Source organism: Cynoglossus semilaevis, chromosome 13, assembly GCF_000523025.1.
Source record: "Cynoglossus semilaevis isolate Cse_v1.0 chromosome 13, Cse_v1.0, whole genome shotgun sequence".
NCBI classification, from domain to species: Eukaryota; Metazoa; Chordata; class Actinopteri; order Pleuronectiformes; family Cynoglossidae; genus Cynoglossus; species Cynoglossus semilaevis.
Window position 1 is genome coordinate 551563 of NC_024319.1, and position 13660 is coordinate 565222.

The window sequence follows — 13660 nt, forward strand, 5'->3', positions numbered from 1 at the left end:
AAGAGATATTGGTAATTAGAAAATCAACTTTAAACCTAAATAAGTGTGAGTGAATTTCTCATAAATGTACCACGAGAATTCCATCAGTACGGGGCTCTTAAAGGAAAAAATAAAGAAATAAATAAACGTTTTCTAATTCAATCAGTACGGGGCTCTTAAAGGAGTATGTGGAAAAATAAAGAAATAAATAAACGTTTTCTGGCGCCTACCTAAAATGTTTTTCTTTTTCATAATTTCATAAATGTGTGACAAAATCTGTAGGACAAAAAACTCTCACTTATTTCGGTTTCATCGTTCCTGGCACCCTAGAAACAATGATGAATGTACTCCTGTACTGCCAGTAGGTGGCGGTAATGCACCTCAAAGTTGATGGCTAAATGAACGTTGAATCTATCCATCCATCCATTTTTTTTCAAAAATCTTAGAATTAAAAAAAAAAAAAAGTTTTCAAAAAAATTTTAGAAAAAAAATATTTTTGAAAAAAATTTTTTTGAAAATCTTTTTGAAAAAAATTTAGAAAAAAATTTTTTTTGAAAAATTTCTTTTTGAAAAAAATTTGTTTTGAAAAAAATTTTTTTGAAAAAATTTATTTTGAAAAAAAATTTTTTAAACCTGTACCTGAGTCCACTGTTAAACTTGTACCTGAGTCCACTGGAAGGTACCCACCGCCCTAATCGGGATTCAAACTTGCCCAGGAGGTGAACCCTGGGGTTCCACACCAATGACAGAGACATTGCCTCTGGGCCAAATCTAATGAACAAATTATTTCTTTTATTCGTGTTCCACCACTACTATTAATTAAATTATATTTAGAATAGTACAAATCCAGACAGTGTGTGTAATCGATATTTAATCACTTTACAACAAAAGGCAAAGCAAAAATGAAACAATCTCATTTTCATTGACATTTCCATGAAGAGAAAGATTCTTGAATCGATTATGGAGCAAACATGTCATGTATTTACATCAACGAAGAAAACCTTCTACCCTTCTGTCGCACCTAATTACACCTAATACTTCTGCGTGTTGAGTTGCTAAGCGTTTATTCTCTACATTAAAGCTACAAATGAAAGTTGACGGTAGCAGAGGAACACAGGCCGTCTTGCTAGAGTTAAACTTCTCCATTTCGGATGCGGATTTCACGAGCCATCCTGCACAGGTCAAACGTCCCACAGAAACAGGACATCACTGCGTCGTTGCATACTGTGCCCTGGTGGTGAAAGAGGAACAGACAAACAGTGACGGTCAACAGATTGTTGCAGAACTAGGTTGCAGTCGGTATTTCTCAAGAAAGGAAACCCCGGCATTTCCAAACATAGTTCTTTCCCATGTAATGTGAGTTAAAAAACAAAACAAAAATCACTGCTTTTGGGTCACGTTCAGAAACAGTCAATGTACAGCTGGTATGTGGGACATACCTGAATACCATAGGTCAGTCTCATGTGAGTCCTCATGGCTGTCATTCCTCCTAGCATACAGCCCAGGCAGCAGTGTTCTCCGTACTTATGGGCTGTGTAGCAGCTCAGAGCCAATGGACACATGAAGCCGAGTAAACCTGAACACAGACATGAACAATTTATATCAATATATGTATAAATATATATATGTTTGTGTGTATAGTAGTAGTAATGAATGGCACCCACAGATGGGACAGTCACTGAAGATGGAGCACAGCCCAGTGCTCCACTGTCCTGTTTGGACATTGGTCCCGTAGCCCCCTGCCCCCGGCTGCTGAGTGACCGCTGGGTTGGACATTTTTGAAAATTTTCAGGATCTGACACTGTAAGAAGATTTCTGCCTGAAAATACAATAGAATGTATTTTATTAGAGCAATGTAAAAACAAAGTGCAGCAAATATTACATATATACATATAAACTTTTGTATCACCTGCAAAGTATTTAATATTTGTCAACAAATGGTCTGTTTTGTTTTGTTGTTTTTTTTTTCTAATGATATTTTGTGTCATCATAGATCACGCGGCTACCCTTTCTTGGCCTGTAGGTGGTGCTAAATCCCGGTTTTATGACGAACATTGTTTTCATATAAATCACGTAAAGTGACTCAGAACTTTTACCAAAGGAAAAAAAGAAAGAAAGAAAAAACATTCAGACCGACTGTTCTCTGGAACTCCGTTTCGCTAGAAATGAACATCGATAGTAGAATTTAGCATGTTAGCTGTGTTTTAGTGTTTATGGGCTGTTAGCATGTTAGCCCCGCATTATACACTGTATGTATAGATTTGACCAATGCTAGGTCGACTAATCATTGATATTTGGGTTGAACTGTGTGCTCTGCATTACCGCCACCTATTGGGTCAAATTTGCACTGCTAAATATTTCATATAGATGACGTCAACATTAATGACAAACATAAAAGAAAAAAGAAAAAGAAAAACACGGACAGAGAGAAGGTTTACGAAACCAACTACTCCGTGTTAGCCTCTTAAAAAGACTGAGGGGATTCATCTGAAAATATTTTGTATGAGTATCTGTGTACTACAGCTGTAAGAATCTCCATTAAAAGTTATTTTTTAAATTATTTTGTTCTTCCTTGGTAAAAAAATGCTGCATTTATGTCCAACAGTCCATTTTTAAAAACCTGCTCCTCGACGGCTTCCTGTGTTTCCACATGAAGTAAAGAGTTAAAAAAAAATACTAATATGAAGAAATAAAAAGTTAAAGTTTCGTGAGAATCTGCTACAACCTGAACTTAAACGATCTGTGTTTCATACAGTTGTTTCAATGTTGGTTGTTAAAACAAAAAGACATCAGATTGTTGTAAAAAAAAAAAAAAAGTTTAAAATTGCATTATATAAAATTGAGTTTTTCTGACGCTGACGTCTAAAAAGACAAATACCAGAACTAAATGAAAAAAAAAATCAAATTAAATTTTTATTGCGTGTTATAAATAAATGTGCAGACAGGAGAAGGAAGGCGTGTGAAGACTTACCCGAAGCCTCAGCGTCTGTGTGTGTGTGTTCCTCCAGATCAGACTGACAAACTGAACACCACACAGGAAACTGTGACGAGTCCGACCTGTGAAATGTTGGGTTTCACTGTCAAACTGCTGCGTTTGTAGAACACGCTGTTGCTGTTGCAAACTTTGATTATTTCAACCAACACTCGCTGGTGTTCTGTGACCTGCTGTGGGTTTGACGTGGAACAGGTTCCAAGAAGGGAACACGTCACTCGGCCTGGTTCTCACCCAGTCACATTCAAACAGAACCAGTGAACGCAGCACAGCATTGGACTTTTTTTTTTTTATATATATCAAAACTTCACTTTAAGATGGATTTGCAAAACACACGACACAACTGCTCCATCGTTTAAGAAATATTAGATTTTCAAAATCAAACATCCTTCAGTCTTTCTTCTGTTAGTATCAGAGTCCGAATGACCTTTGACCTATTGTTTTAAAACATTGACAGATTATCTTTGAATGAAAACAGTAAAGGGATGTGAGTAGTAAAAGTGAAGTACTTTTTTCACTGTGGTACCATGTGACCTACGGACCAGCAACGGTCCACAGACCAGGGGTTGAGTAAGCCTGCTATTGATAGATTGATATATATAACTTTATTACGTATTTCCCTCTGGAATTGCTTCGAGGATTAATTGCTATTGATAGATAGATAGAACTTTATTACGTAATTCCCTCTGGAATTGCTTCGAGGATTAAAGGAAAAACAAAGTCTTGCATTGGCCGGGAATCGAACCCGGGCCTCCCGCGTGGCAGGCGAGAATTCTACCACTGAACCACCAATGCTACACATGTTAAGTGTAGGTTATTAAAATGCACAAAGCTACTCCGATGGTCAGTGGTGATGAAACCACTGGGGTGGGGCGTCAAACCGAAACAGAAAAAAGAGGTGGGACGGAGGAACTATTACTGCTGTCACAGATTTGTTTTGGGATTTTTTGGATTTGGTTTGAGAATATGTGGAACTCAAGTTGAAGAGGAGTTGTTTTGAGGTGACTCCTATGGTAGCGTGGCCGAGCGGTCTAAGGCGCTGGATTAAGGCTCCAGTCTCTTCGGGGGCGTGGGTTCGAATCCCACCGCTGCCAGTACTTTTGTTGCTTCCATAATGTAGCAGTTAGCATGTCTGCCCTTAAAGCAGAGAGCAGAGTTCGATTCCCAGAGGTACCACAAGCTTGGCGCCTGTTAACAGCATCTGCTGGCCTTAAAGCAGAGAGCAGTGAATAGTGGGTTCGATGCTTGGCGCCTGTTAACAGCATCTGCTGCTACCACAACAATTTCCACAAATATGGGATCAATATAGCACAAATTTATTTATTTTTATATATTACTGATGGCCTTCAGCAGGGGGCAGCCACGAGTAGAAATGTGAGTGGCAGTTGGTTCAGTATGGGTGGGATAAAGAATACTCGGCGAAATAATTTAAATAAAATCTACAGGAATAAAGCTAAACTTTCAAAGATATTTTTGCACATTTAGTCTCTGCTGCCATTTAGTGGCATCAACAGAAATTACAGTCAAACGTAAAGAATAAAAACAGAAGGATGGACATCGGTCTTTAGCATAGGCTACCTCGGGGGGCCGGATTAGAACGCTGGATGGACCATATCTGGCCCACAGTTTGTCTAAAGGGGCAAACGTTAAAGGTGACGCACGCTGTTGTTAAATAAACCCTGTAGATGGCAGTAATGAATCATAACAACACGTAGATCATGCTGATAAAGCTAAAAGAAGCTAAGCTAAAAGTGTTAGTACAGTTAGCTTGGCCTATCCTGGGTGAAGAACGTCCAAATAAAACGCTCACACTAGCGTGGTGCTAACGCGCTACACATTTAAACTCATTCAAACTGGATTTTCACAACACGGCTTTATTACTTTAAACGTTGACGTTTGGAGGTGAATTTAAAGCACAAATATTTACTGAGAAGTGTGACACGCTGGAGAAAACTGTTGGTCGGAGCAGGTGTCGGTGTAGTAGGCAGTAGTACTCAGCAGTACTCAGCAGTATTTTCAATCATTGGTGCCAGTATTTGTCTTGGTTGAACGTTGCTTCATTTTCAGCCTCTGCTCTGCTTTCTGCTTCTGAACTTCTTTAAAGATCTGAAAAAAAAAAGAAAAAAAAAAGGGGGGACACATGACCAAGTGTCGGTGGGGTCAACACACACACACACTTGGACTCGAGTCATCAATTTGATGACTTTAGACTTGACTTGACAAAATGTAAGGAGACTTGCAACTCGACTTGGACTTTAACATCAATGACTCGTGACTTCACTTGGACTCGAGCCCTTTGACTCGACAAGACTTGATACTTTCTCCAAAACCCAAAGTGATCTGTGTAAATATATTATTATTTTGTTTAAAACAGAAACGTAAGGACTTAGGACATGACTTGACACTTTTTAGTCTTGACTTGAACTCGACTCGGATTTTACCTGTCTTGACTTGAGACTTACTTATGACTTGCAAAGCAATGACTTGGTCCCACCTCTGATACACACAGTCTAATTTAATTCTGTGTTAATATGTGCGGTCCAGCAGGCTGATGGGCGCACGGTCGCAGTAACTCCGTGATGAGTTCAGGGGTTTCAGTAACCTTTCTTTGTGTCTTATCAATCTAAAAACTGAAGAGTGTAAATATCTGTCTTTCCTGTGGTGAACGTGCGTCAGTTTTGTTCTGACTGAACTGAAACTAATTCACCACAGTGTTGTGGTGAGTGAGAGGCAACAGAGACACAAGAACGAAGGAACGACACCTCAAAACACCCCAGGCTAAAAAAAACCAAACAAACAAAAAAACGACTCTCTTAGGGCGCGGTGAGAATAAAAAAAGCAGTGGTGGTCTGTGTGTGTGTGTGTGTGTGTCGTTGCCTTCCTCTGGTTTTTCTTTTCATGCCATTAAAAACCTCATCATGCAGAGAGGGTACAATGTGAACGTTGGTTGTTATTTGTGTTGTTTTTGTTGGTGCTACCTTTAAGCACAGCGCCTTCTTGGCCAGCCAGCGCCGGGTGACCCGTCTGTAGTACTCCGGGGGGAAGGTGTAGGTGATGCCCAGCTGCTCGCACACTCGCTCAAAGCTATCGTAACGAACCAGCCTCAGCTTCTTCAACATCTTTTTCCTTCTGTCAATGGCCATTAGCATCCGCCTCTTATTAGCTTTGTCCTGGAATGGAAAAGAAAAAAAGAAAAGAAAAAGAAAAACAAAAACATACATTCAGTGTCATATTTTTAAACTCACTTCCTTGGGAATATTAGGAGTGCAAGTAAATATCACAATATACTGAAATATTGGAATATTAAATTTCACAATACCAAATTGATATTTCTATTTTTTAAGATTTTTATTATTATCATTATGTGTTTCCTATAATAACAGTTTTACTACAATTGTTAAACCCCCTCCTACAGCATCGCAGTATTTCGCAATATCATGATATGTATCGTATTGTCAGGTTCTTGACAATACACACCCCTAGTGGATATATTTAATAACTGAAAAGTCAAGAGTCCAAAAAACAAAACAATCGACATCGGTCTCTAACACGACGGCGTGTGACGTGTCGTGTAGCGTGGAACTTTCCAGCAGTAGCGCAGCTACACACGAGCAGCTGTGGGAGTTCAGACAGGATATCCTGTCAGATCAAACACCACAGGAAACCGAGCGGAAACATGGAGACACACGCCGGCGTGAAGGGCTTCAGTGGTGAAATCACACTTGTTGAAAAAAGTGTTGCATCATGTTGCACATTTGTACCTGCTCACACATGGGAGGGAGGGGGAGAGAAAGGGAGGGAGGAGGGGGAGGGGAGACGACAGTGATGGAGACGCAGCTTCACTCACTTTTCTATGTTTCTGCATGTGCTCCTGGAGGTTTCGGATTCTGGCCGTCAGAATGGCCACTAGGAGACAAGAAAAAGGAAGAAACAAGGAATCAACTCGCTTCATTAATTAGAGCTGGGCGGAAAAAAAAAATTAAATTAAAAGTCATTTTCTTCAATCGACCAACGGCATGTTCAAAATTCAACGATGAATTTTAAAGTTTAAAGAAACTTCTTCTTTTCAATGTTTACAAATACTCAAATCAAAGTACAAGTATCTGTCAAAAAACATACTTATACTAAGTCTCAGTGGTTTTCATGTAGTATTTACTGCGGTTTAAATCGTGTTGTGTATCGATGTCGTGTTGGTCACATTTTAACGGTTCTGTCGTAACATTTTCCAACATTAATACAGCAGCAACATTCATCTGTAAAGAGAGTAGACGGTGCCCTCTTGTGGCCATAGATGATATGGCGTTTATTTTGGACACTTGGATGTATTTATTAATATCTATATTAACTACTGTTGATGAAGGACTAGTGAAATCCACCTTGAACTTCCTCCGAGCTGCGGTCGTACTCATCTCTCTGGACTTTTTTAATCAGTTGCTCTGTTTTCAGGTCCAGCTTCTCACGCTGACGACAAGAACAGAAAAAAGGTCAACTTTCTGTTTGGATATTCTTCACGGGAGCAGCTCATCACTGAAAACTGGAACCAAAAAAGAATAAAAATGTGATCTTTTTGGTGCAGAACTCACATGAGACGCCAGCTCCAGAGAGAGAAGTCTTCTGACGATGTCGTCAGTCCTAACCAAAAAAAAAAAAAAAAACCCACACAAGACATTTTAATAACAAATACTGAAATGGAAAAATAAATGATTATAAACTTCTGTGGTTTGGTTTAAAATAAGGAATAGACGCTCGAGGTTTTGTGTGTTCACGTAATTCTGTAAAATAAGGAATAGACGCTGGAGGTTTTGTGTGTTCACGTAATTCTGTGTTTGTTTTTTTTATAGTAAAACACGGATATAAGAAAACGCACGTTTGAGCGAGAGGAACGGCTGCGAAGTTGTTCTTCAGCATCGTTGGAGGAAGATCACTGAGCTGACTCTGAGGAGCTGAAACACACACACACACACACGATGGAAATGAACGTCTTCAACAAACAAACAGACTTCAGACACTGCCTGTCTTGCATCATTACGTACCAGTCTTCTTCTTCTTGGAGATGTTGCTGGCGTAAAACCTCACTGGTGATGAAACACAAACGATGTTTGGAACTTAAAACAGAAGAAAAAACAAACAATATTATTATGGAACATTTATTCTAACCAGTATTTAAAGTCAAGTCAAAGCTGTGCCAAAAATAAACAGCAACCAAATCTCTTATTATGGCAGCATGATTACACACAAATGTAAAGTTTTGATTTAGAATGTTTTCTTTAATGTTTCCCTCTCTTGTGTGGAAATATAACTTAAAAAAACACCACAAAGCGTCATAATGTATTTCTTAAATCTCGCGCACCCCCTAGTGGCGAGAAACATTTCTGCCAGAACCTTTCTTCACGGGTAAATGTCAGCAAAAATCTAAAACAAAACAACTTATTCGTCCACAGACCAAAAAAAAAAAAACGATGAGGGGGCGACATCACAGAACAAATGGTTCTCACGGTACTGTTTGGTTCACGTCACAGAGTTGACGTCCACAGAGAAACTGTTGAATGTCTTAAAGCAGGACAGTAAAACGAGTTCCACAAAGGATGAACAGACACGACTGCATCAGACGAAAAACGGATCAAAGAATTATTTATGTTAGCGAGACATAAAAGAAGAGGAAGTTGTTCTTCGGTTTTCACATCGCTCACCAACGGAACTTGTACGAAATGAATCGGACGGACACGTCTCTCAATGACGGACTTAGAGACACATCGTTGTTGAACAAATGTCTGGTATAAAAGTGATTCTAAAAAGTGACTCTTTATCCATATATTGAATTAGCAAATAAACTTCATTTCTCGTCGTCGTCTCATCGTTCTGCGACGTTTTTGGTCTTAACGCCATCACATTCTCCCGCGGATGAATCCATGTTGGTGACGTCACAGATGATTCTACTATAAAACAACAATATTCTTTAAAAGCGTTATCCAGGTCTCCCCACTATAACACTAACAACATTTCGGTCACGGACTTACCGCTGCTGAGCCTCGGTGTTGTTGACAGAACAGAGCAGCATGTCCACGGTTTCGCCGACACACAGGAGCCGAGCTCACGGAGAACCACGGCGGAGGTTTTCAGGGTTGTCCGCAGAGCCATGGTTGTTACCGTGTCTCACCCTAGGAACAAAAACCGTCAAATAAATCCTCGTTTTAAATAAATGTTACACAGATAACTGAACTCGACCCCTACACGCCGTCCGCCATCTTGACTAGTCTAAACTAACCGATCGTGCACACGCTGCTGTCAGTCATCCCAGGCGTGAGATCGATCCCAGAACACATCGATGTGTGTTTCTTCCTAATCTTCTCTCAGGCGCTTTGGAAACACAAACAAATGTTTTAAAAACTACAACTCGTTCATAATATTTATTTTTTTAAAAGTATTATTATTAAAATATTTATAATGTTTGTGACTTTTTTAAAACTAATTTTCCTCTTTTCACCCTTTCCCTTAAATATCGCCATCTGCTGGGTCTATGTTGAACAGAACTGTCAACATGAAAATGAAGGGAAAAAAAGTTTGTACCGCATACACAAACACTCAGCTGGTTCAGTGTGTTTATAGCGCCACATGTGGATAAAATGTATAACTGTAAAAATGAATTGAAGTCAAGCTCACACACTCAGTTCCCTGGTGTATTAGACACTTTGTAAAACCCACTTTCTTTTGTAAAAATAACACTGTTAATGTTGCTTCATTTTTCATCCTCATCTTCATCAGTTTGTACCTTAAAAACAAACACATCACAAACATGTTTCATAATCAAACATTTACACGATTACTTGTTTACATTTAGAGACGTATCACATTATCGATGTAATATTTACATGTGATGACCTCGACATCCAAACAGAACGAACACAGAGCTCTGAGAGGACAGGAAAGGCACTCAATATTATTTTTGTTATTTTTTTGGTTCTGTCTTAACTGGACGGAAACAGCAGAGAGAAACGGAGAAGAAACTGGTGTCAAAAAAGGAGAAGAGACAAAGATTATCGACCTGGGCTGGACAGGTTTCGTTCCTTTCTATAAAAATGTTGACTACTTCTTTTATTCTCTACTGTACTTTCATTTCAACCTCCCTGCAGTACCTCTGCAGACCACTAGACCACCGGTTGCAGACTGGTGCTGAACGTTCCTAAATCTTTTGGTCAAATTAAGTCAGTGGGGAAAACAACGAGACACAATTAAAATGAAATCGTTTTGATCACGTAACAGATGAAAACAAGATCAAATATTTGACTGAGAGTCAATCCTGAGGTCAGTGTTTTCAGTTGTTTTGTTCAACTTTAGAAAAGAAAGGGAACTACTTGTCATTGTGAAACAGCTCAACACAATGTGACCTCTGCTTTTTACCAATCACCAAAGTCAACGGGGGGGCAGCTGGTGGACTCGAACCTCCAACCTTCCAGATCCAAGTCCACTTCATTTGGTATTATTAATGAACCTGTCTAACTGGTGCAATTGGTCTAATAGAGCAGGGGGAGGTGCAGGGGGTCGAATGAGGTAGAATGAAGTAAAAAGTTTGAGATACAGATAAAAAAACCCTGAGAAAAAGCAAAAAATTTCACAAAAACTTAATAAAACTAAAATTGATTTACCTTTAAAAGAAGTTTAAAAAAAAACAAAACAAAACAAAAAAAAACCTCTCAGTTGTTCGGAGCGTCGTACAAGGCTAACGCTTGTAGGAAAGGAAAGTCGTTCCAGATACTGGCCGGTTCTGTCGCCTCTTCGTCGTCCACATCGCTGTCCTCTGTTCCGAAGAAATACTGCTGCAGTGTGCCATCGGGGGCAGTATTCTGGTAGCAGACAGGAGTGAAGGGCTCTTCGTTCTCCAGCAGGGGCTGCGTGGACTCAGAGTGCAGGTAGGCGTGGCGCTGCGGCGGGGGAGGACTGTCGCAGGGACTGGAGAAGACCACGGTGGCATAGGGAACGGAGTCGCTGCGTGAAGCGGGATCGTCCAGGGAGAACGGAGAACCACAGAGAGACGTGCCCAGGTCACTGGTGTCCTCCAAAACATCGGTCCAAACACCAGTCTCCTCTTTGCCTGCTTTGAGTGGGACGTCCAGGTCCAGGTGTTCCAGGAACACTGGGTCTGGTTCGTCACTGTCCATGGAAGGATATGAGTACTGCAGATAGAAGTACATGAGAGAAATATTACTGCGAATGGAAGTACAAAAGAGAAAATATTACTGCAGATGGAAATACATTTTAGTAATATTAATTATTACTATATTACTTAGGCCAGGGATCTCCAACCCCTGGTTCACGGACCTGTACCGGTACGTAGATAATTATGTGCCGGGCCGGAGTGGGTCTAAAAAATGTTTTATTTCGAAAACTGAATGATCCTTAATGATAATTCAAGATCACACCGACCGATCCTTGGTAAAATTAAGTTTGGGGAATGCTGACTTTAGGCTAGCTTGGTTAACCCTGCTAACAAGTGGCTAGTAACCTCACTTTTCTTTGGTCCTCATTGACAAATATTGTGACGTGTTTCAATACTACCACCTAAATAACCATGGTTAAAAACAATCGTTAAAAAAAAAAAAACAATCTAAATTTTCTGACCTGCGAAGATTCCGATGTCCATCTCTTGATGCTACTGTTAGCAGGATCTGGAACATCGGGGCAGAAACCACACTTTAACCTGGTGAATGAAAACAGACAAAACTGATTAAATTAATGACTACAGCTCCACAGCTTTCACACAGAGCAGGGGGCTGCAACCTGGGGCTCCCGGGCCACATGTGGCTTTTAATCCTCTTTGCCCCGGCCCCATGTGAGATCATAATGAATGTCACGGAACAGACTGACGGACAGATGGATGAAGGGGGAAAAAAAAACAGGGCTGAGCCCTGTTCTCAACTCTGTTGAGAATTAGATTCTAAGTTAAAACAATTCTGTTGACCACCAGAGGGCGCCCGTGTAGAAACAGATGTTTGTCCTATATATTGCAAAACTCTGATTTAAATGATTTAAAGGTTTTGTTGTGTTCTCTGTGAATTCTATTGGACGAGAGTGAATGACTGAGTGACCACAGACACAGACAGAGAACTGACCTTTTGTGATCATAGAAACAGTTGACCAAGAAGATGACCATCAGTAAGAAACTGAACAGCGCCGCGGTGACCGACATCACCATGGTGACGGGATCTGGACAGGAAGGACAAAGATAAATTCTGCGTTAGAACGTCTCAGTTCGTCCACTTTCTGTTGATGACAAAAATGGTACCGACCGAATGGTTCCACTTCAAAGGTGATGGTGGAGCCGTTCCGACTCCCGCCGGACGTGCTGACCATCATGAAGGCCTTGTACACCGTGGAGGTCTTCAGGTGTTCCAGGGTCACCTTTCTTTCCTCCACGTCTGCGTTCACAACTGAAAGAAAGGTCAGAGGTCAGGGGACGTCGCGGTCATGGGAGAAGAAGCTGGGAATTCCACCAACCGTTGACCGGCCCCTCCTCCTCCCAGTAGAAGACCTTGTAGTTCTGGATGATTCCGTTCCTCTGCTCCAGTGGGATCTCCTCCCAGGAAAGTTTGACCTGTGACCTCCACTTCTTTATGTTTATTTTAGGAACCACCAGGGGAGCTATGGTCAAAAAACAAACAAACAAACAAACATGTCGATGTTGTCATTTTTCCGTATCTTTTTTTTTATGACTTCAGTTCGCGGTGGTCGTCCGATCTTATTTCGACCCAGGACAGTCTACACAGACCTCATCAGGGTTGGTCTCTTAGCCCTGGACTAATGTGGAACTTCTAAGTCTGAGTCAAAAAATTTTCATTTTTAGGTCTCAAAAAAATAAAAAGATATAATTTACAGAATTGGATAAAATTACAATGAAACCGACAAATACATCATGTAAAAAATCCCACGAGACAAATCGAGTTCGATTCCAACGTTTGATACCGGAGTCATTATTCATTTATCCACAAGAGGGAGCTGTGTCACCACCTATCAGCTGCTGTTGCCACTTACTCTGGTGTTGAGCAGATGATGTTTATTTTTTGCCACACAAACTGTAATATTATGTCTCTAAGAGTTAATACATTCTGCCCCTCCATCCCCCCCCCCCCCCCCCCCTGTGTCCCCCTGGTGTCTGCAGTGACTTACCCTTTTGTCTTGAATAGGCTTTAAGAGTCTGAGGAAAGCCGATCCCATCCTTAAACCTGGGATACACGGAGATCCCGTAGGGCTTGTAGGGCTCAGCGCCTCCTATTGATGAGAGCGAGGAGGTTAGAGTGGATCAGGCCCACGAGCTGCTATCAGTGAGAACAGCTGCTGCTACAGGACGCACACAAGCTCCAGCGTCGGAGTGAGGTTGAAATATTCATAAGGACGCCGGGGCAGAAAAACTGAAATAATATTACTATAATAATAATAATAATAATAATACTAATAAGACAGACGGACACACCTGCTATGACCAGACTGGACTGGTTTGCGTCTACTGTTTCAAACTGGGTGGAGGACAGGTCTCCTGGTAACAAAGGTCTCCATTCAACCACGTGACCAGTGAGGTCGGACGCGTCCGTGGTTTTCCACCGGACCAAGAATCCTGCGTTGTCCTGAGGAGTGACCGTGAGATCTGAGACGGCAGAGTCGGCCACTGGGACAAAAACACATAATCACAAATAGAAA

At 40.8% G+C, this 13660-nt stretch overlaps 3 protein-coding genes and 2 non-coding genes across 6 annotated transcripts in view; 1 reads left to right on the plus strand and 4 right to left on the minus strand.

The window, feature by feature from the left end:
* Positions 1-832: 832 nt before the first annotated feature.
* LOC103387874 (cornifelin homolog) lies at positions 833-3101 on the minus strand. Its single transcript, XM_008322679.3, has 4 exons — positions 2951-3101; positions 1644-1798; positions 1419-1555; positions 833-1210 (listed from the first exon to the last, which is right to left on the minus strand). The coding sequence occupies exons 2-4, from the start codon at positions 1753-1755 to the stop codon at positions 1112-1114; spliced, it is 348 nt and encodes a 115-aa protein (XP_008320901.1). The 5' UTR covers positions 1756-1798; positions 2951-3101; the 3' UTR covers positions 833-1111.
* A 594-nt stretch (positions 3102-3695) lies between these two features.
* trnag-gcc (transfer RNA glycine (anticodon GCC)) lies at positions 3696-3766 on the minus strand. Its single transcript has one exon. It is a non-coding gene; the product is annotated as a tRNA-Gly (tRNA).
* A 217-nt stretch (positions 3767-3983) lies between these two features.
* Positions 3984-4065, plus strand: trnal-aag (transfer RNA leucine (anticodon AAG)). The gene has a single exon. It is a non-coding gene; the product is annotated as a tRNA-Leu (tRNA).
* Positions 4066-4825: 760 nt separating this feature from the next.
* Positions 4826-9375, minus strand: mrps15 (mitochondrial ribosomal protein S15). Of its 2 annotated transcripts, XM_025061334.1 has the most exons (9): positions 9237-9375; positions 8989-9129; positions 8005-8076; positions 7839-7914; positions 7555-7603; positions 7348-7432; positions 6819-6877; positions 5950-6141; positions 4826-5077 (listed from the first exon to the last, which is right to left on the minus strand). In XM_025061334.1, exons 2-9 carry the CDS (start codon positions 9107-9109, stop codon positions 4988-4990), a joined length of 744 nt encoding a protein of 247 aa, XP_024917102.1. In that variant the 5' UTR covers positions 9110-9129; positions 9237-9375; the 3' UTR covers positions 4826-4987. The 2 variants fall into 2 exon arrangements, with proteins under 2 accessions (XP_024917102.1, XP_008320902.1); XM_008322680.3 differs by having other exon boundaries at positions 8989-9237.
* Positions 9376-9691: 316 nt separating this feature from the next.
* Positions 9692-13660, minus strand: part of csf3r (colony stimulating factor 3 receptor) — an 11624-nt gene continuing 7655 nt past the window's right edge. Inside the window, 7 exon segments of the mRNA XM_025061277.1 lie at positions 9692-11142; positions 11588-11666; positions 12079-12172; positions 12256-12396; positions 12464-12607; positions 13133-13234; positions 13437-13628. Of these exon segments, the coding sequence (XP_024917045.1) occupies positions 10663-11142; positions 11588-11666; positions 12079-12172; positions 12256-12396; positions 12464-12607; positions 13133-13234; positions 13437-13628 (1232 nt within the window). The 3' untranslated portion in view covers positions 9692-10662.

Bases quoted from the DNA above. Each gene is read 5' to 3' on its own strand.
- LOC103387874 (XM_008322679.3), bottom strand. From the start codon at position 1,755: ATGTCCAACCCAGCGGTCACTCAGCAGCCGGGGGCAGGGGGCTACGGG. The intron at 1,556-1,643 runs GTGGGTGCCATT...GTCTGTGTTCAG, and splicing joins CTTCAGTGACTGTCCCATCT to GTTTACTCGGCTTCATGTGT. The intron at 1,211-1,418 runs GTATGTCCCACA...TTTCACCACCAG, and splicing joins GACTGACCTATGGTATTCAG to GGCACAGTATGCAACGACGC.
- mrps15 (XM_025061334.1), bottom strand. From the start codon at position 9,109: ATGGCTCTGCGGACAACCCTGAAAACCTCCGCCGTGGTTCTCCGTGAG. The intron at 8,077-8,988 runs GTAAGTCCGTGA...TTCTGTTTTAAG, and splicing joins AACACCGAGGCTCAGCAGCG to TTCCAAACATCGTTTGTGTT. The intron at 7,604-7,838 runs GTGCGTTTTCTT...TTTTTTGGTTAG, and splicing joins GCCGTTCCTCTCGCTCAAAC to GACTGACGACATCGTCAGAA.